At 40.0% G+C, this 23,281-nt stretch overlaps 1 protein-coding gene and 1 pseudogene across 4 annotated transcripts in view; both read right to left on the reverse strand.

Annotated features, from left to right (window-relative positions):
* The window catches only part of SLC16A12 (solute carrier family 16 member 12), a 93,534-nt gene that overhangs the window by 19,191 nt on the left and 51,062 nt on the right, over window positions 1-23,281 (reverse strand). For all 4 annotated transcript variants that reach the window (XM_068548172.1, XM_068548171.1, XM_068548169.1 and 1 more), the window contains exon 2: window positions 5,152-5,400. In XM_068548172.1, coding sequence (XP_068404273.1) covers window positions 5,152-5,261 — 110 coding nt within the window. In that variant the 5' untranslated portion in view covers window positions 5,262-5,400. The remainder of the gene's footprint in view (window positions 1-5,151; window positions 5,401-23,281) is intronic.
* Window positions 21,472-23,100, reverse strand: LOC137767723 (SNW domain-containing protein 1 pseudogene; annotated as a pseudogene).

Raw genomic sequence — 23,281 nt, forward strand, 5'->3', positions numbered from 1 at the left:
GTCATGTAATTACACTATGAAATATGATTCTTTCTTTTATATAAATTTATTTATTTATTTTTGGCTGCATTGGGTCTTCGCTGCTGTGCGCGGGCTTTCTCTAGCTGTGGTGAGCAGGGGCTACTCTTCGTTGCGGTGCGAGGGCTTCTCATTGCGGTGGCTTCTCTTGTTGCAGAGCACAGGCTCTAGGCACACGGGCTGCAGTAGTTGTGGCACATGGGCTCAGTAGTTGTGGCTCATGCGCTTTGTTGCTCCGCGGCATGTCGGATCGTCCCGGACCAGGGCTCGAACCCGTGTCTCCTGCATTGGCAGGCCGATTCTTAACCACTGTGCCACCAGGGAAGTCCTGAAATATGATTCTTAACATAGATAATGTGTTTGGTAACAAGATGTCTCGAAGAAAAAGTATGTAATCAATGCACATTAACAAACAGAGGGAGTAAATAAATGAGAATGACTACTTTAATAGCCTGCACAACTTTAAGCTTATATAAATTTTATGTGTAAGGAAGCATCATCAGTTACAAGGTAAGAGTGAAATATGATTTTTAAATGCCCTGGATTATAAATGGTAGCATTGTCTGTAAAGCAAAAACCAGCAAGCGATATAAATGTCCATCAATAAAAATGTTTTAAATAAATTATGGAAACAGCCATATGGTGAAATTTTAAGCACCTATCTTTCAGTGAGGTAGAGCCATATGTGCTGACATGGAAATATTTCCAAAAGATATTATTAAGCAAAAAAAAAAAAAAAGCTCAAAACAGTGTGTATAATATGATCCCATTGGTGTAAATGAAAAGAACACGCTTTATATATGGACATAAGGTTTTTAAAAAAATTTCTGGACAGAGCTCAAGAAACTATTTATGAGATTAACTTTAGGCAGTGAAACAGGGATTCAGGAGGTGAGGAGAAAAAGGCTTTACCCTATATGTTTCTGTATTGTTTGAATTTTTACCTTCCAGATGTATGGTTTAACTTTTAAGCATATTATTTAAATCAAAGAGGAGAGAACACTCCCAAACTCATTTTATAAGACCAGCATTATCCTAATACCAAACCAGAAAAGGACACTACTAGAAAAGAAAACTACAGGCCAAATATTCCTGATGAGTATAGAGGCAAAAATTCTCAATAAAATACTAGCAAACTGAATCGGCAGCATATTAAGAGGATCATTCACCAGGTTCAAGTGGAATTTATTCCTGGGATGCAAGGATGGTTCAACATACACAAATCAATCAATGTGACACATCATATTAATAGAATGAAAGAAATGAATTGTATGATCCTCTCAATAGACACAGAAAAAGCATTTGACAAAATTCAACATCCATTCATGATAAAAACTCTTAACAAATTAGGCATAGAAGGAACATATCTCAGCATAATAAAGCCATAAGTCACAAGCCCACAGCTAATATCATGCTCAATGGTAAAAGGTTGAAAGCTTTTCTTCTAAAATGAGGAACAAGACAAGGGTGGCCACTCTCATCACTCCTATTCAACATAGTCCTAGAAGCCCTAGCCTTGGCAATCAGGCAAGAAAAATTAATAAAAGGTATTAGAATTGGAAAGGAAGAAGTAAAATTGTCTCTATTTACAGATGATATGATTTTATATATAGAAAATCCTAAAGACGCAACCAAAAGGCTCTTAGATCTAATCAATGAACTCAGTAAGTTGCCGGATATAAAATTAACATACAAAAATCAGTAGTGTTTGTATACACTAACAATAAAATTTCCGAAAAAGAAATAAAGAAATTGATCCCATTTACAATAGCATCAAATACAGTAAATTTAACTAAGGGCATGAAAGATCTCTATTCTGAAAACTACAAGACATCAGTGAAAGAAACTGAAGAAGACACAAATAAATGGAAAGATATCCCACGTTTGTGGACTGGAAGAATTAACATTATTAAAATGTCAACACTATCAAAAGCCATCTATATATTCAATGCAATTCCTATCAAGAATCCAATGGCATTTTTTACAGACGTAGATAAAACACTCTTAAAATTTATATGGAACCACAAATGACACTAAATAGCCAAAGAAATCCTAAGAAAGAGGTATCACACTTCCTGATTTCTAACTATAATATAAAGCTGTAGTCATCAAAACAGTTTGGTACTGGCATAAAAACAGACAAATAAACCAGTGGAACAGAACTGAGAACCCAGAAATAAACCTAAGCATCAACTAATGTTTGAAAAGGGAGCCAAGAATATTCAATGGAGAAAAGACAGTCTCTTCAGTAAATAGTGCTGAGATAATTGGATATTCACATGTAAAAGAATAAAACTAGACCCACATTTTAGACCACTCACAAAAATTACCTTGAAATGGATTTAAGGATTAAATATAAGACACGAAACTATGAAACTACTAGAAGAAAACATAGGAATAAAGTTCCTCAACATGGATCTTGGTAATGATTTTTTGGATATGTCACCTAAAACACAAGCGACAAAATAAAAAATAAACAAGCAGGACTACATCAAACTAAAAAGCTTCTGCACAGCAAAAGAAACCATCAACAAAGTGAAAAGAATGGGAAAAAATATGTGCAAACCACATATCTGATAAAGGGTTAATATCCAAAACATACAAAGAATGCACACCACTCAATAGTAAAAAAACAAATAACCCAATTTAGAAAATGAGCAAAGGACCTAAATAGACATTTCTTCAAAGAAGATATACTAAAGACCAACAGGTACATGAAAAGATGCTCAACATCACTAGTCATTAGGGCAATGCAAGTTAAAACCACAATGAGCTATTACCTCACACCTGTTAAAATAGTCATCACCAAAAAGATAAGAGATAACAAATGCTGGTATGGATGCAGAGAAAAGGGAACCCTTGTGCACTGTTGATGGGATTGCAAATTGGTACAGCCACCATAGAAAACAGTAGGGATAAAAATAGAACTACCATGTGATCCAGAAATTCCACTGTTGGGAATAGATCCAAAGAAAATGAAAGCACTAACTAGAAAAGATATCCGCACCCCCATGCCCATAGCAGCATGATTTTTAATAGCCAAGACATGGATGGATGAATGGATAAAGAAGGTGTGGTATATATATACAATGGAATATTATTCAGCCAGAAAAAAAAATGAGAAAATCCTACCGTTTGCAACAATATGAATGGACTTTGAAGGCATTCTGCTAAGTGAAATAAGTTAGAGCGAGAAAGACAAATACTGTATAATCCTAAATATATATGGAATCTAAAGCAACAACCAAGTGCATATAAAAAGAGATCAGACTTATGGTTACCAAGGCAGGGGGCGGTGGGTGGGGGGGAGGGGAAGGGAATTGGAGGAAGGTGGTCAAAAAATACAAACTTCCAGTTATAAGATAAATAAGTACTAGGGATGTCATGAACAATATGATGACTACAGCTAACACTGTTGTATGATAGATAGGAAAGTTGTTAAGAGAATAAATCCTAAGAGTTCTCATCATGAAGAGAAAAGTGTTTTTCTTTTTTCTTTTCTTTCCTTTTTATTGTAGTTATATGAGAAGACGGATGTTAGCTGAACCTAAAGTATATGTAAATCAAATCATCATGCTTACAAACTATTATATATAAAATAGATAGACAACAAGGTCCTAATGTATAGCACATGGAACTAAATTCAATATTCTGTAATAAACCATAATGGAAAAGAATATATATATTCAGTTATATATATATATATACACACACACACACATATAAAAAATTGAATCACTTTGCTGTACACCAGAAACTAACACAACATTGTAAATCAACTATACTTCAATTAAAAAAATCATGCTGTATGCCTTAAAATTATATAGCGATGAATGTCAATTAATTCTCAATAAAACTGGAAAAAGAATTAACTGCCCAATAGGCACTGATCCTCTGAATTGACAAATCACCGTGCAGGCTGCTTTCCTAGTCTCTGTCTCCAGTTCTCTTGGCTGCTTCCTGGTGTGTCACCCTTTCCTCCTCTGAGCCTATTGTGCTCAGGTATCCTCCTCTCAGCCTCTCCCAGGAACCTCTGAAAACAGTCCTTTGCTGCCAGCCACAATCCTCTTTTCTGGTTTCCAGCTGCCCTTCTTATAGAAGCACTAAGCTCACTTCCAGAACTTTCCTCTCATGGGAATGATGAAAGCTTCCACATGTAAGAACCAAGATGAAAGAGATTCCTTTTAACTCTATGACCTCCTCACTCCCAGAACACAAGATCCATAATCTAGACAGGAGAAAAATCAGACTCAACCATCATATTATTTTAAAAAGATCTACAGTTTATTTTGACACATAATCAACGAATTCTTATTGTAGCAAACACAAACATCCTGCTTCTTTCCTGCATTATCTATTTGTTATGGGGGGAACATCGATGCTTTTATTGATGATGCCATCAAGTGAAGTTATGTAGTGCAAATCAGTTTCTTTGGCTGCCAAGGGAGTGTTGCCAGAGAAGAGCAACACAGTTCAATTTGAATGAAGGCACCTCTAGAGGAGAGAGCTAGCACATGCAGATTTCAAGTGTGGCTTTATTCCAAATGTAAATGAGATGAACGCATCTCAGTGTACGCACGTTTAACTTAAGTATAGTCAAGGCTATGCCCTTGGGCAAAAGGAAAAGAGGAAACATGACCAAATGAGATGAGAGAATCCCTGTATTTATGCTCTTTCTCTCCTTCAACCTAGAAACCAGCCTCCGCTACCACAGCCAAGTGCAAAATGAAGCAAAAGAATTTAAATTCTAGGCTTTAAGCTTCCAGCGGCTCAGTCTCCTGGTGAGCTGAGAGGTTTTCAAGGACTATTTTGAGCTTATATATTTGTCCTTTGTGGGATGAACTGCTTATGAAAATAAATGTCCGGCACAGCCATAATATTTAGCTGAAAAATGTCCTAACACTCCACGTTTATGTGTCAGAGATTACAAGAGACCACTATCCAGGACTTTTAACTGTCAGAAAATCACATTCCTTGCAAAGAAAAAGATATCCGAGCAGTCAAAGGAAATACACACACGCGCACAAAACATATATTTTCACAATGACAGGTTCAGAACTAGAATGAAGCCGACTTAGAAAAAAAGACAAGCCAGGTCATCTGATAATAAATCGAGAAGGAAGTCCCACCTACCTGGTTACTGCCCGGGTGCAGATGGTAACAAGGAAACAGCCAGCCACAACCATCCAGCCCCATCCTCCATCGGGTGGGGAGGTAGACCGAGCTCTATTTACTTTTGCCATGGTTTCAGTTCTTTTTTCTTCTTTTCCAAGTTACTCCAACAGCCCAGTTATGATCTTGGAAGGGTCTGCTGTCCAGTGATTTCCTGTTGGCATTCAAGACTGGCATAGAGTGCTACCTGGCACATGGGTTACTGGCCATCTAAAACCAAAAATCAGGACATAGTTGTATTTTATTGCCATATCCAAAGATAGTTTTTCACTTGGTGAAAATGATTATTACTTTCCTCTTAAATATGATTCTTCGTTAACTATGAATACTGGCCTGGTGCAAAGACCATTAGTTGTCCTTGCAACCTCTCCCCCTTCTTCTTTTTTTTAATAACAGATCTTTTCAACTTTTAGCCAAATCCATGACGACAGTTTGGATACCATGCCTTGAAGGTAGATGTGGCAACGTGGTTTAGTCTAGACTAAAGGGATATGAGCAAAATAATACATGCCACTTCGGGTTCCTCAGCTCAAAGGCAAAGGCACTTTCTTAAGACTTCCAACACCTCCTTTCCCATAGACTGGAATGTGGATGTGGGGATGAAACAGTTCCAACCACACAGGGCCAGACATCGCCCTAGGGGCTGGCAGAGCTACAGGACGGAAGGAGCCTGGGCCCTCAAACGACTCTGTGGGGAAGAGGTGCCTCTCCAGCTCCTGACTTCACACACCCCTCACTGTTACACCAAAGGTAAATAAGCCTCAGCTTTATTTGAGGCTCTCTATTCTGGAGTCTTTCTGTTACAACAGCTTAGGCTATGTCTTAATTACTATACTGAATGATTCTGACGGTAACTGCATTGGCCTTTCTGACCAAGAATGCTATAATTCTTAGATGGAAAAAATTGAAGCAAGAAGAGAATGAAAAATAAATGAAACAGAATAGAAAGCCCAGAAGCTAGCACATAATAATTCAGTACAACTAAATAAGGTAGCAAATAGGGATGGGGAAAAAAAGGATTATTTGCTACCTCCCGTTACAACTCTCCATTTAATTCCTTTTTTTAAAAATAAATTTATTTATTTTATTTATTTTTGGCTGCACTGGGTCTTCGTGGCTGTGCGCGGGCTTTCTCTAGTTGCGGCGAGCAGGGGCTACTCTTCGTTGCGGTGCGTGTGCTTCTCATTGCAGTGGCTTCTCTTGTTGCGGAGCACGGGCTCCAGGGCACGTGGGCTTCAGTAGTTGTGGTGCACGGGCTCAGTAGTTGTGGCTTGCGGGCTCTAGAGCGCAGGCTCAGTAGTTGTGGCGCATGGGCTTAGTTGCTCCATGGCGTGTGGGATCTTCCCGGACCAGGGATCGAACCCGTGTCCCCTGCATTGGCAGGCGGACTCTCAACCACTGCACCACCAGGGAAGTCCCTCCATTTAGTTCTTAACCTTCTAGATAGATCAGAGTTAAATGTAAAAAAGAAGTCATTTAAAATCTAGGAGAAAACATATGCAAATAATTATCTAACCTCTAGATGGGAAAAGGACTCCCTGAGATGTAATGTAATGTTAACAAACCAAGGGGAAATTTTGTTGATTTGTCTAAATTAAAATTTAACATTTCTATACACCAGAACATGTAATAAATAAGACCAAAAGGTGAACCATAGACTTGGGGGGAAAAAAAAGCAACACATGATTCAAAGAAGTAATATCTGCAACATTAATTCATTCAACTACCAACACTTATGGAGTATCTAATATGTGTTAGGCATTATTCCGGACACCGAGGATTCAGCGATAAGCAAGACACACACAGCTCCTTGTAGACAGAGTCTAAGCTGCCCCTACGGTCTCACATCCTGCTGTTCTTGTCTTTGTGAATCCCTTCCATTGAGCGTGGGTGGGGACTGTGACTTGCTTCTAACCAGAATATGGCACTGGTGATGGCACATGGCTCCCATGATTAGGTCATGCTGAATAAGACTCAGCCTTGCTAGCCAACTCACTCTCACTCTCCTGCTGGCCCTGAAGAAGCAGGCTGCCGTGTTGCACACTGCCATGGAGAAGGCCACGTGGCAGGGAACTGTGGGTAGCCAGTAGGAGCTGAGGACAGCCTCAAAAAGCTAAAGTGACAGCAAAAAGCTAAAGCTCTCAGTCCTACAACAAAAGGAAATGAATTCTGCCAACATGCCAAGTGAGCTTGGAAGCAGATTTTTTCCCTAGTTGAGCCTCCAGTTGAGAACACACTCTGGCTGACACTTTGATTGCAGCTTTGTGAGACCCTGAGCCAAGCCAGCCAGGCCCAACTAAGCGAGGCCTGAATGTGGTCCCACAAGAACTGTGAGATCAAGTGTTTCTTATGGTATACTTTGGCATGTCAATCAAGCTTCTTAATTACAGTTAGGGATGAATTTTTTAAGAGACTAAATCAGAGTTTAACAGATGATTTTTCCACTGGATTGAGCCAATCACCCAGTTTGGGGTACAATTTTATAATGATCACCAGAAGAAATTTTAAATAATATTAATTAAATGAAACATCAGGGACTTCCCTGGTGGTCCAGTGGCTAAGACTCTGCACTCCCAATGCAGGGGGCCCAGGTTTGATCCCTGGTCAGGGAACTAGATCCCGCATGCTGCAACTAAGAGTTTGCATGCTGCAACTAAAGATCCTGCATGCCGCAACTAAAAGAACCCAAGTGCTGCAACTAAGACCCAGCACAGCCAAATAAATAAATAAATAAATAAATAAATAAAATGAATATTAAAAAAAAAACTGCTCTTTATGAATAAATAAATAAAACATCATTTCAAATATGACTGAGCATGCATTGTTTGGTGACCATAGACCACGCACCACCTGGTAAATTATGGACAAACCAAACTGTCTAATGAAGAAAAATTTACTTTAAAACCATGACTCTCTCAAGAAAATGGCTCATAGTAAAATCTTGCAAGCGTTCATCTTTGAAGCCATGGGAACAAATTGGCAGCCTGTGAATTCAGAGAACAAATGCGGAGCAAAGATAGTGAGCCAAAGGCAACAAGAGTGATTCCACGTAGACCACTTAGGTTTGCTCACTTTCAAGACCTGGAAGTGCCTCCCTCTTCACCTTAATTGGCCATCCTGTGAATGTGAGGAGACTGACAAAGGAGATGGAGTGAATGGCTGGAGAGTATAAATCCATCAGAAGTATTAGAAGAGCAGTATTGACACAAATATTAAGCCTACTGATTGACAGAAAGTCAAAATTATTATTTGAAATGGTAATATTGCTAATCACTGGCCTAGGGACAGAGTCATAGCCAAAACACTGGGCTAAGTGAAAACAACAATACGGAGGTAGCTTTTCAGACCATCCATAGGCCACATTGCTATGAAGCAGCGTTATATAGACAGTATCTCATTTAATCCTTACAACAACCATAGACGGTAGGTATTATTATCCCTATTTTACAGATACCGTAACTCAGACTAGAGAGATGCAGTAATTTTCCTAATTATTATTATCATTACCAAGGAGCAGAAATGGGATATGAACCCTAGTCTTACTTTTCCTAACCAATGCCCTACACTACTTCCACTAGTTTTCCTTATTCCTTGATGTAAATTCATATACATTTTAATCTAATCATATGCATATAATTCTTGCTGAAGGCATACCTTAATGTGTGTGTGCCTTAATGTCCTACAATTAATGTCCTACAATTGTAGGACATTAATGTCCTACAATTAATGTAGGACATTAATTGCAGCCTGATGCAGCTAGAAATACAGTTCCTTAAATGGTACCATTGGCATTTCCCTGAAACATGCCTAAGGTCACTGACTTGATCAGCTAGGGAACTCTCCCTGATTTCAAAACAACCAGAGGAGTCTCCAACACTCTGGAGCTTCAGGGTCAGTCCCTACAAAACATAACTTTGTGTCATGGGTAAGTTACTTTTTTTTTTTTTTTTGGCTGCACCACGCAGCATGCGGGATCTTTGTTCCTTGACCAGGGATCCGACCCGCGCCCCCTGCAGTGGAAGCGTGGAGTCTTAGCCACTGGACTGCCAGGGCAGTCATGGGTAGGCTACTTTTAATAGTCAACTACTTTCCTCCCCAATATTAAACACTCAAAGAAAAACTCATTTAAAAGATCTACCATACTTGTATTTTCACTTTAATATACACAGCCTACTGCAGCAGACAGAGCTGGTTGCCTACCCCGCATCCACAGCCCACCTCTCCTCCATTCTATCATAGCCCTGGCTTGGTTCAGGGATCTACTCTATCTGCTCTCTCTCCAGCAGCCATTTGCTTCAGGGAAGGGTGGCCCAATCCATTGTTTCAGGGAATGGCTTTTGATTGGTCTCCCTTTCCCTTCGCAGTAAGTGCTTAGGGACTAGGAGGTGAAGCAATTCCAGCCAATGAAGTATGAGGGAAAGTCCTCTGGAAAAGATTTCCTTGCTCTTAAGAAGAGACGCAGGAAAGAAACAAGCCCTGCTTCTTCCTATAGACATTTTGAATCTGGATATGACGCCTGGAACTACAGCCATCACTTCTTCACCATGAAGGAAGCTGGCCTGAAGACAATGTCAATAAGCCGTCTTGCAGGCACAGCAGAAAGATGAAAAGAACCTGGAACCTTAATGACGTCACTGAGTCACTAAACTAACCAATTCTGGAGCCACCCTATCTAGCTTGTTAGGTAACATAACACATTTGACTTATTTTATTTATTTATTTATTTTAATAAATTTACTTATTTTTACTTATTTATTATTTTTGGCTGTGTTCGGTCTTTGTTGCTGTGCACGGGCTTTCTCTAGTTGCAGCGAGCGGGGGCTACTCTTTGTTGTGGTGCGCGGGCTTCTCGTTGCGGTGGCTTCTCTTATTGCAGAGCGCAGGCTCAGTAGTTGTGGCTCACGGGCTTAGTTGCTCCGCGGCATGTGGGATCTTCCCGGACCAGGGCATGAACTCGTGTCCCCCGCATTGGCAGGCGGATTCTCAACCACTGCGCCACCAGGGAAGCCCCATTTGACTTATTGTGGGAACTAGTTGAGATTTCTGTTACTTCGGCCAAGAGGATACAAATGGATACATGCCTGCAGACAGTGGTATGTCGAAGTCAGCATCTGCTGCCTCTCATCCCCATGCCACGTTCAGTGATGTCATACCGGTGGCTTGAAACTGGCCATGTGAGGAGTGCCTCTACCACAGAAACCATACATTGGTAAACTACACATCCAAACTTTTTGTATCCTCTGAGACAACCAGTTGTTAAACACTTAACTAGCACACCACTGCAATGTTGGGGTAATTTAAGGTGTATACAGTAAATATTTTCTATGAACTATGAAGTCAAGCCAAAGAACCAGAAAAGAATTTAAATATCTATACAGTGAGCTAGCCACTTAGCTAGCTTGTCACCTTTTAAATAAGATAATTTTTCTGTCTCATTGGGCAGGAATCAGCCAACTACAGCCCTCAAGCAAAATTTGGCCTGCTGCCTCTTTTAGTAAATAAAATTTTACTGGAACACAACCATACCCATTTATTTGCATTTTGTCTTTGCTTTCATGCTACAATGGCAATGGAGTAGTTGCAACTAAGTAAAAGTACTTAGTCTAGCAAAACTTACAATAATTACTATCTGGCCTTTTACAGAGAAAGTGGGCAGACCCCTGTTCTAGGGAGATGTGATGCATTGATCTGCAGAATAAAATGCCAATATCTGGGAGGATGGGGTGGGAGAGAATCGATATTTATGGCTATGGTGGCAGAGTGCAGGGTAGAAGAACAAAAAGAACTAGCAGTCAGAGGAAGATTCGGGTCCTTCCTGGTCCTGATTCTCTATCTTATGAGTTATATGAACTCGGGCAACCTACTTTAACTCTCTGAGCCTCAGTTTTCTCATCCATAAAATGGGGCTAATATTATCCTCACAGAATGTTGTATGGATTAAAATGAGATAAAATATGAGGAGTACCTGCACACTACTATATATAAAAAAGATAGACAATAAGGACCTACTGTATAGCACAGGAGACTATATTCAATATCTTGTAATAACCTATAATGGAAAAGAATCTGAAAAAGAATATATATATATGTATGTATGTATAACTGAATCACTTTGCTGTACTCCTGAAACTAACACAACATTGTAAATCAACTATACTTCAATAAAAAAAAAGTAATTGAAGAAAACCCTGATGAATGGATAAAGAAGATGTGGTATATAATATATATACACTGGAATACACTGAGCCATAAAAAAGAATGAAATTTTGCCATTTGCAACAACAAGGATAGACCTGGAGGGTATTATGCTTAGTAAGCAAGTCAGACAGAGAAAGACAAATACTGTATGTTTTCACTTATATGTGGACTCTAAAAAATAAAACAAAGGAATGAATATAAAAAAACAGAAACAGACTCACAGAGAATAAACTAATGGTTACCAGCAGGGAGAGGGATGGGGGGAGCGGCAATTAGGGGAAGGGGATTAAGAGGTACTAAGTACCAGGTGTAAAATAAATAAGATACAAGCATGTAACGTACAGCACAGGGAATATAGCAAATATTTTATGATAAATTTAAATGGAGCATAATCTATAAAAAACATCGAATCGCTATGTTGTACACCTAAAACTAATATAATATTGTAAATCAGCTATACTTCAGTATAAATCAATCAATCAATCAATCAATCATTATCACTTAACCTGTTTTCATTTATTCATCACTTATTAATTCAGTAAATATTTATTGTGTGTCCAGTATGCATCCGGTACTATTCTAGGAACAGGGCTTAGAGCAGTGAAGAAAATAAACAATGGCCCTGCCTTCAGGGAGCTTACATCCTAGCGGGACAGGCAGTCAATAATCTGTTGAACAATAATTTCTGAGCCTTAGCTTCTTTGTTTGTACAAAAAAAAAAAAAAAATCCCCTCTACGTACTTTGTGGGACTGTAGTTAGATTCAGATGAGAACAGTCACAAACTGGCAGCAATGAGCAAATCAAACTTCAGGACATTTTTGTTAGGCCTATAGTGTTTTTAAAATGTTTACTTTGGTTGCCACATGTAAATATGAGATTTTCCTAATGCTATAGACTGAATTTGTTCCCCTAAAATTCATATGTTGAAACCTAATCTCCAATGTGATGGTATTTGGCGGTGGGGGCCTTTGGAAAGTGATTAGGTCACGAGGGCCCTGCGCATAAAGAATGGGATTAATGCCCGCTTAAAAGAGACCCCAGGGGATTTCCCTGGTGGTCCAGTGGGTAAGGCTCTGTGCTCCCAATGCAGGGGGCCCGGGTTCGATCCCTGGTGGGGGAACTAGATTCCGCATGCACGCCGCAAATAAGAAGTCCGCATGCCGCAACTAAGATCCTGTGTGCTGCAACTAAGACCCGGCGCAGCATGAATGAATGAATGAATAAATAAATAAATATTAGAAATCCAACAAGGGATGCAAAGTTTAAAAAATAAAAAAAATAAAAGAGACCCCAGAGAGCTACTTTGCCCCTTCTGCCATATGATGTCACAGTAAAAGCATGGCATCTATGAACCAGGCAGTGGGTTCTCACCAGACACTGAAAGTGCCAGCTCCTTGATCTTGGACTTCCCAGCCTCTAGAACTATGAGAACTAAAGGTCTGTTGTTTAAGCCACCCAGGCTGTGAGAATTTTGTTATAGCAGCCTGTACCAGCTAAGATATCTAAAAATCCAGATTTCCAAGTCGTCTTGAAAAACTAACAGCGCTAAAGATACTGGTCAGGCATTCCTTCTTGGCAGCCATCAGCTGGAGTCAAGTATGGCACCCTTCCTTTGCATAACGCCTGTACAGCCCCTTCAGCCTGCCCCTGACCTCCTGTATTGTCCAATCCCTGTGCTGTTTCACTCATGTACAACACCTGCCTGACTCCTTTAGGCAATAAGATCTTCCACTTCTGCCTATACTGTGTTGCCATAAATCAAAGTTTCTTGAACAGCCATATGTGAGTCATGTGTATGGCATGCTTGACGTCTAGCACTCTGGCAATTTCAATAGGACTAGCACCGGCGATTCTACCAGCACCCGCGGACAAACACACACAATGTAATAACTCACCGACTGGACACAAATATGTGTCACGAAATGATAGGATCGGTTGTACAAGTGAAAAAGCCAAAGCTTAGAAAGCTTACTATAGTCCTAGCCTCTTCAGAGGTTTTTCTGTTAAAATAGTCCCCAAGGTTAAACTGTCTTCAATGTAAGATTATAAAGCCATCTACCCATAAATGGCCAGTGTGAGACCATCCTCGGTCTGTGCTGCCCAGTGCTGTTGAAAAATTCTGAGACAGGCAGTGCTATGCAACAGCCCTTTGGAAAGCAACATAGGGCAACGGATCAAGGATTAGAAAGTTATTCGTATTCTTTGAAGAGTAATCTCAGTTCTGGGAAGTTATCCTAAGAAAACAATGTTAAGAGAAGCTGAACACTACCAGCAAAAAATAATAGCTGTGTTATGAATAACGTAAAACCGAAACAACCTAAATGCTCAACAACTGGGAAATGTCTAGAGAATTATGATATGTCAAACAAATGGGATAATAGACAATCCTTTAAAATTATAAAGAAGAAGAAAATACTGTAATATGGGAAAACATTTATGATGCAATGCTAAAGCAAAAAGAGGACTCTAAAATTGTGTGTACAATGTGAGGGAAGCTATGTAAAACTTCTGTAAAAGTTGTATACTCGTAACTAACAGAATGGGAAGAATATGCAAAAAGAAATTTAGGTGTGATGGTATAATTAAGATTTATTTTCAAAATCGCATTCTATCCTGTGGAATACTATAATGGTGGATACATGACATTACACATTTGTCAAAGCTCAGAACTGTAGAACACAAAGAGTGAACCCAAATGCAAACTATGGACTTTAGTTAATAATGTATCAATATTTGTTCATCAATTGTAACAAATGTACGACACTAAGCTAAGATGTTAATGACAGAGGAAATTGGTGGGGGAAGGAGAAAGGGTACACAGGAACTCTTTGTACTTTCTGCTCAATTTTTCTGTAAACCTAAAATTTCTTTAAAAAATAAAGTCCATTAATTAAAATAAAATAAAATAAAATAAAATTGCATTCAATACCATTTTATATATAATTTTCTGAAATAAATATTTCAGGTTACTCCTGCAGTGTAAATATGAGCACAAAAATCTCTTCTGTATGGTTTCTCCAGGACTAAAAATAACCATATTATTTATTGATGCTGCACATTGAAAATTAGGTGATTATCCCATAGAAGACACAGGGAAGGTAACAAGCCCTTGGCAAAATAAAATGTTCTGTTTCTTTAAAAGATATTTAACATCATTAATTTTTACCTTGCCTCCGCTATCCCCAGATGATTCCATTTTTATTTGTTTCAGTTAGACAACCTCCGTTGGCATTCCCACAACTTATAAGTTAAGAATGATTGGTGAGGGTCTCTCATAAAAAGATAATTGCATAAATCCAAATAAAAAAATGTAAGTAACAGCATAGTGAGCAAAGGTATGTTGTAAGTTAGAGTCAAGCTGGGTAAACCACAGAACAGGGAACATCCTCACACGGTTCCAGGGTGGGGAGAAAGGACTTTTCTGAAAGCATAAGCATGCGAGACTGTTACTAATAATTCCTCATGAATAGTCGCCCTTGAGCCTCACAAGCCTCAGAGATGGGCACGATTTCCCCCCTTCCACGATGATGAAGCTGAAGCTCTCAGAAGTAAAGGGACTCGCCTGACAACACTGTATCTGAGTCGAAATAGGGATGAGTAGCTCTGGTGGATTTTGGACAGTGCATTTGCCCATCTGCCCTCCAGATTTCAAAATTCTTATTGGGCATTTCTGCCAACAAGCCATGGTAAAGCTTAAGCACTCATTCATGTGAGTGACCATGACCAAAGGAAGGAGGGGGTGGGGGTGTAGGAGGGGAGGTTAACCCCGAGGTTAACTCAGGGGTATACCTCTGCTCACAAAACAACATGTGAGTTTCTTTCAAAACAGGTCATGTAATAGATTTATATGTATTCAGAAGAGATGCACAGGTTAAACAAGGCTAACCTAGTTTCCTGGAGACTTTGGAGCAGCCTGTGGTTCCCTTAGAATATCAGCCTGAGCCTCTTGTAAATAATTAACCCACCTGATATGACACAAATATAATGGAAAAGTCTTCACTAAGAGAATACCTACAACTATAAGCAAAGAAAGTACATTTCCATCGTGCAATTCTTCATTTTACTAAGCAGCCTTCCGTTTATTTTATTTTGACATCCAACCACTAAAATATAATTGCATTCTGCTTCTCATTTTGGCTTCAGAAAAATAATTTTTGAAACAAAAGAGGCTCTATATTATGATGTTCCTCTAAGGTTACTCCTTAAACAGTGCAGGTTGGGATATATTTTCAATTTCACTTTGTCCTCTTTGCTTTCAAAAATCTAATCATGTGCAAAGAATTCTTGCTAACAGTCGATCACCTTCCAGTAAAGCACTCCATTTGTAGGGCAAATCTTTCACATTGCCCTCAGTATAGTTTTCTGAAGTGATCCCTTCTATCAGTAGAAAATCTACACATTTCTTTCAGTTAGTATGCAGTTGGAGAAAAGGCACTTATTTGGGTAGGCTCCCAACACTGTCTTTCCATTGTTCTTTCCTTCCTCGATCCTATCTGCTTATTTCCAGTGCCTTAACCTTTAGCAGTATCCTTACTTTTTACATTGGTTTGCAGACATAAGAGAGGTAGAGGTGTGTGGCAGAAAGATACCAAGAGTGGGATTCAAGACTACTGGGTCCAAGTGACACTATTTAGTCGTATGATCCTGAGTGAATCACTTCCTCTCTGCCACTATTTCCTAATCTGTAAAAACAGGGCATCAAATTACTGATGTCTAAACTTTAAACCAGTTGGCTGATTGCTAAGTATCTCTTCCCCAATATCTAAGATACCTGGTAGACGATGCTTATTGTTTATTGCTGTGTGGAACAAGGAAATGGGTCCCATCCAGAATAAATCCATTTATAAGTAAGAAGTCACAGTATTGTGTTGTAGAGGCCATTCTCACCTCACAGAAAGGGAGAGCAGAAGCCTACACCAAGAGAGGAAGGGGACATTTTTTTTAAAGGAAGAGTGATGAGCTGCCCAGATATCTCAGGGACCACGTCTCCCACCCCCTAGAGCCTTGACCAGGGGTAGGTATGTGATAGAGAGAAGACATAGGAACCTGAGCAGTTGAGGTGGAAGCTGCAGTAAGAAGGCCTGTGCTGTGTGTCCCATGGGTAACAGTGGGAAGACACTGTTTCACTGGGTGCCTTTGGCCTGTGATGTGTCTGGGCAGAGAGAAAGCCAGAGACAGTGTCCACCGACTGTCCCTCAACGCCAATCCGTCGCAGGAGTGGTCTGAGGCTCTCTCATGTTCTCAGTAGAAGCCAGCTAAGAGAGGAGAGGCAGGGCTGGGGCCAAGGGGAAAGTGACTCCGTGACCAATAACCTGAGCCAAATGGAAATCGTGGCTGATCCTCAAGGACTACAACAAAAAAGGGGAGGAATTTCCCCACATGCTGGACAGTCAGAGAGTACAAACTACAAGTTCCACCAGCAGCAGATATGTCATCACAGTACACAATGAGGAGAGAAGCCATTACCTAGAGACCACCAAGATGAGTTTCATCAGCAGGATGCCCAGTGACCAATACTAGGGACAGTTCTGCTTAGGCCAATGAGAATTCACGGATCTGCATGCCAACCACCTCCACCACCATTACCATGAGGTCACATGAATTCTCCCCTAAACCAACCACTCGTACAGGAGAGGGAGGGATGAACACGATACAGGGGAGACATGACCTTTATACAGAAATCAACCTTCAATTTGGCTGCTTATTGACTCAAAAAAGACTGAGCTAAATGAAAGACATTACTTTAAACTTGCAAAACCTGCTAGAAACTTTTTTACATTGAGGTATAATTTACATACAATAAAACACACCCATTTTAAGTCTACATTCTGATGACTTTTGACAAATGTACACACTCATGTAAAACCACCACAATCAAGATATAGAACATTTTCATCACCCCAAACATTCCCTCATGCTCCTTTGCAGTCAATCTCCACCAACCTCAGCATTGCGTTACCACTGGTTTGCTTTCTGTTGATGTAGATGAGTTTTGCCGGTCAAGGATTTCATAAATATAGAATCACACAATATGGACTATTTTGCTTCTGGCTTCTTTCACTTATGATAATTTTTTAAAATAAATTTATTTATTTATTTTTGGCTGCACTGGGTCTTCGCTGCTGCACGCGGGCTTTCTCTAGTTGCAGCGAGCAGGGGCTACTCTGCGTTGCAGTGCTTGGGCTTCTCACTGCGGTGGCTTCAGTAGTTGTGGCACACGGGCTCACTAGTTGTGGCACGGGCTCTAGGTGTGCAGGCTCAGTAGTTGTGGCACGCAGGCTCAGTAGTTGTAGCGCACAGGCTTAGTTGTTCCGCGGCACGTGGGATCTTCCCGGACCAGGGCTCGAACCCATGTCCCCTGCGTTGGCAGGCAGATTCTTAACCACTGCACCACCAAGGAAGTCCCTATGATAATGTTTTGAGATTCATCCAGGTTGCTGTGCATACCTGTACTTGATTCCTTTTTACTGCTAAATAGTAATCTGTTTTATGGATATATTACAATTTATTTATCTGTTGATGGACATTAGGATTGTTTCCGATTTTTGACCATTATGCATAAAGCTTCTGTGAACATCTGTATACAAGTCTTTTATGGACATGTTTTCATTTTCTTGAGTAAATACCTAGGAATGAAATTACTGAGTCATATTGTAAGTGTATATTTAACTTTAGAAGAAACTGCCAAACTGTTTTTCAACATGGCTGTATGATATTACCGTAACATATTAGAGCTCCAGTGTGTAATGGAGCCTCACTGTAATTTTAATTTGTACTTTCCTTACTACTAATGATGTTAACCATTTTTTCATGTTTTATTAGCTATTCATATATCTTCTTTTGTGAAGCCTCTATTCAAATATCATGCCCATTTTTAATTGGGTTGTTTACCTTATTATTGAGATATAAGAATTCTTTGTATATTCTCGATACAAGTCTTTTGTAGATATATGTATTGCAAATATTTTCTCCTATTCTGTGGTTTGCCCATTCATTTCCCAATGGTGCATCTTGAAGAGCAGAAACTATTAATTTTGGTGAACTGAAATTTATTATTTTTTCTTTTTAGTCAATTGTATTTCTATATATTAGTAGTTGTTGCTGAAATTCAGCCTCTGTTCACCGCTGCCGAATAGAAATGCAGAGACAGAGTTTTGGGTGAAGCAGAAAAGAATAGCTTTTATTGCTTTGCCAGGCAAAGGGGGCCACAGTGAGCTAATGCCCTCAAAACTGGGTGTCCCGCCCTACAGGAGGTAGTGAGGAGTCTTATAGTGTTCAAGGAGCAGGGCGTGATCAGCTCGTGGATAATTCTTGGATTGGTTGGCATCAAGATGAAGTTTCAAGCATCATCAACCTTCTGGTTTCAACCAGTCTAGGGTCTATGTTCTTGCGGTCAGCAGTTTTCATCTGGTGGGGGTCTGCTCCCTATAAAAACACCTTAGCAATGTGTGTCAGGCCTTTATCTGTAGCTTTCAGGGAACTGGAAGTTCAGTGATTCTGCTATGTGGCAGATTTATAGTCTAAATTGTTATCAGTTCCCCAGCCCAACAGCTATTCTTTGTTTCTACATCTTCACATTTCCCAATCATTAACTCTTGAGTCAGGCTTTTACTTCAAAAGACAAGGACACAGGGGCTTGTACACAATTTCATAGTGAACAAATAGAAATTGGAATTTAAAAATACTACTTTACATTAGGCATTTCATCAAAAGCCATGAGATGCCTAGGAATAATTTTAACATAATACGTGCATTATTTGTACATTCAAAACTACAAAACAGTGCTGAGAGAAATTTATAAAGGCTTGAGAGAGAGGGAGAGAGAGCGAGCGAGCATGTTCATTCCATGGAAGACTGAGAAGATGTCATATCTACCCAAGTTGATTGTTTCAATGAAATCCCAAACAAAAGTCCAGCAGCCTTTTTTTAAAAATAGAAACTGACAAGCTGATTCTAAAACTCATATGGAAATGCAAAGAACCTAGAAAATCCAAAATAATTTTCAAAAGATAGAACAAAAGTTGAAGGCTTAAACTAACTGATTTCAAAGACTTGTTCTAAAACCAAAGTAATCAAGAGTGATATTGGTATATTAGATTAGTGGAACAGAATAGAGAGTTTAGAAATAGACCCACACATTTATTCATATGGGGAAAAAATGACTCTCTAGTGTTACCTCACACCATACACAAAACCTAACTTGAAATAGCATATCTAAACATAAACGCAAAAACTATAAAAAAAAAAAACTTCTAGAAGAAAACATAGGAGAAAATCTTCATAATTGGGGGATAGGTAAAGGTTTTTTAGACAGGACATAAAAAGCAAAAGGAACTCCCCACTCTTGCCTTCAGAGAGGCTTTGAAGAGGTTTAGATTTATTATAGCAACAAAGAAGCTGTTATTTTTTTCACATCTGTGTCATCATATGAGCAAATCTCAACCCTACCACAACTTACTAGAGAAGATTTCCAAGTGGACTCTACTATTGCCTCTACAGTGGGAAAGTACTCTTTAATGATACACCGCTTGTACCCCTTGGGGTGTCCCATTTGAAGCTCTTTATTGAGATACTCAGTCTTGTCTCTGTAGAAACAAGAGGGAAACTGAGAGATACTATTTCTGATAATGGAAACTCAGTGTCCTCAGCCACGACCTGTTGGCTGAGGACCATCTGGTCCCGTATTCAGCCCATATATATGTCCATATCCGTAGCCAAATATCAGCCTCATTCCCAGCCCATCATCCCACTCCCACCTATCCCATGATACTATATGTTTCTTGCAACCCACTGAAAAAATCAAGCTTTAGTATCTTCTTACATGCTGTTTTCTTTACCTTCAAATTCCTTCCTTCGCCACTTCCCCCCCGACTTATCATTTCTGCTTCAACTGCTTCCACTCCACCCCCATCCTCAAAGTAGTTATCTCGCTTTTACAGACTCTTGGAGCTCTCTGTACATACCCCTCCTGGCCCTTATCAGATGCACTGTTGTTATCTATTTAATGTCTCTCTCTACCACTGGCCTGTTTAACTCCACGGAACAGAATCTTAAGTCATCCTTGTCTCTTCCCCCAATTCTCTCCACCACCTCCAAACCCCAACACACACACACACACAATGTCTGATGCAGAGTAAGAGCTCTATCAGTGTCTAATAAATGAATGAAATAAGTTCTGCCTTCACCAGAGAGAACCTCAGCAAGTCATAAAAAATAAATTAGAAGCATAAATAACAGTCATGAGTTTTAACGTGGTAATTCAATTGAAAGAAACGGGAAATGCACTTCATCTTCATCAGAAAGGTCTAATCTTCAGACATCAGGCAAGAAAATCAACCACTCTAACTAGAAAATGAAGAATATTCAGCACAACTGGCTTCTCTCTAAAGGACGCTCACCCAGGAGCAAAGCAGTCTTGTCACAGAGGAACCAGCCAGTACTTGGAGCTCAAGTCTCTGACTCCTGAGCCAGTGAGTAAGCCACACAGCCATAACAGTAACAACAGTTACTATTTGGGGGCACTTAATCCACCAGGCTCTGAACTCACTATGTATATATGTATAAACATATGTTATCTCATTTTATCTTTTTTTTTTTGTCTAAATGTTTTTATTGGAAACAAATAGTTGTACCAAGCAAGAGCTTACTTTGCCCACTCCAAATTAAAACAGAGCCCAATAGGGGCAAACATCATTTGGCAGGACAGTTCCGATACGTGGACATCCTTCTTTCTACTCACTGTGGTTGGGGTAACTTTATTCGTAAGCAGTCACTCTTAGACAAAATAGTAACCCAAAAGTGCTAATGTCACTCGAAAGGAAGTGGCCTTAATTTCATGTGTGGGGCAGTATGTTCTATAGATGCCAAAAGGTGGGAGAAGCACAAACACAACACACTCTTTAAAAAAACTAAATAAGTCAAAGTAGAATTTTCCCATCCCCCTCTTTCTCCTGTAATAAAAAGTAGTGCTGGGCTCTGACACCCAGATTTGGTTTTTATCCTGGCCATTTACAAAGTGTTCCCCCATATGACTTGCATCATTAGGGTTATGAATAATAGTTCATTCACTCTGAAGAAAGTATCTACTCCTTTCTCCTCTTCTTGCCTTCATGCTCGTGTTCCTTGGGGTGGCTGCTATCTGAGGGCCTTTTAGAGCCACTGTGCTGTTTGGCTTCTTCCAAAAATTTGTCCAAACCAAAAGGATCCTCCTCAAACTGAACTGGTCCTTCTCGGCCTCTTCGTCTACGGTCTGAACCAGAAAACTCCTTATTGGGAACAAATCTGTTTGTTAGTCTTTATTCTGGCTTCTAGGTCATCACTATACATGTCCTTGTCCAGATTTTTACCGGGTCCTGTAAATATTCTGGGCCATATCTTTACCACCTCTCCAGGCTTGATCATAAACATTGTAAATTTCATCTTCTCCACCTGCAAAACCACTGTCCATACCCTTGGATTGGTTGAAGAGCCTTTGGTCATACTGAACTTCATTGGAAGTCCAAGGATTGGGCACACCAAGAACAATGACTTCACTGATATCTCGATTTTCATTTATCTGCAGTTTCAACCTCTCATCTGGAGCTGCCCTGGAAAGATTCCGGTCATGCCATCTCTCTTTTCGCCTGTCATGCCGGATTTCATCCCTCTCACGTGCCTCTCCATACTCTTTTTCCACATGGGTTTTGATCCCAGCTCTTTTCTCCCCCTGGCTTTCTGGGCCATTTCTCTAAGTTTCTCTTCATGTTTCTCCTTTTCTTTTTGAGCCATCTTTCTCTCTCTTTCTCTCTTGAGCACGCGTTTCCACAGCTTCACGAGCCTTCCGATCAGCAATATAGAGGGTTTCGGCCAGTTTTGCAAAATTTTCATTGATGTGAACTGTCTGCAGTCCTCTTCCATCAGCCGCCAGACGTTTATCTAATGGAACTGTATAACCCTTTGCATTTTTCCAGTTTGAAATATAGGGAGGAATCTTCCACTCTTGTTGTTCCTTCACGGTCATCTTTCGGCTAGGAGAATGCATGACAGGTGCAGGAGGAGAAGGTGGTCCCCGGGGAATTTTCTTATTAATCTTGAACCTTGGAGGCTCCATTGGATCTTTCTGCATTTCCACCATTCGAATAACTCTCTGTTTAGCTCCAGAGTTGAAAGCCACTCCTTGTTGAGCTGGTGTGTATCGCATATACTGAGCAGGAGCCAGTTTATCAGCTGCTGCTTGGACCGGCATGGCCGCAGCAACCTTCTGTGCTAACGGATTTTTCTAAGATTACCCTTGTCTCTTCTGTTTTCTCTTTAATGGCTTCTTCATCAGGTCTTTGCAGGTCTGGGTCATCTGCATTCATGACTTCTTCGGGAACCATGTCAGTGTACTTGCTATAAATGACCTTGTCTTTTGACTGTCCCTGTCGAACAATTGCATCATACTTAATTTTTCCTTCAGCATCCACCTGAATGGCCAGTGCATTTGACATTTTTTTCTCTTGTCCCAGATTCAGGGGATACTGGGCCACGTGGATTGCTGGAAAAGCACCTCCATCTCCAAAATCCTCTAATAACTGAGGTATCCAGCCTTTCCGGTACCCGCATGGGGGAGGTTCTCTTTGGGAGGAGACCAGTGAGGTCTGTCGTGATCTCTGGGATCTTGCCTTTTCTTCAGCCTCAAGCTGGTTCTGAGATAGCTAAGTAGGTGCAGGTAAAAAGCTGGTGAGCACCATCTTCTTCCGCTTCTTCTTCTCATTTTATCTTTATCCCAGCCCTGTGAAGGAGGTATTATAACTTCCATTTTACAGATAAAGAATGCTCTAACTATCCAAGATTTAGCCTCGGCCTGAGTTCAAAGCTTGTGGTCTTAATCTCTGCATCCTGTTGCTCTCCACTGGCCTCCTAGCTCCCTCC

The sequence above is a fragment of the Eschrichtius robustus genome, chromosome 7 (assembly GCF_028021215.1).
Source record: "Eschrichtius robustus isolate mEscRob2 chromosome 7, mEscRob2.pri, whole genome shotgun sequence".
In the NCBI taxonomy this organism is placed as follows: Eukaryota; Metazoa; Chordata; class Mammalia; order Artiodactyla; family Eschrichtiidae; genus Eschrichtius; species Eschrichtius robustus.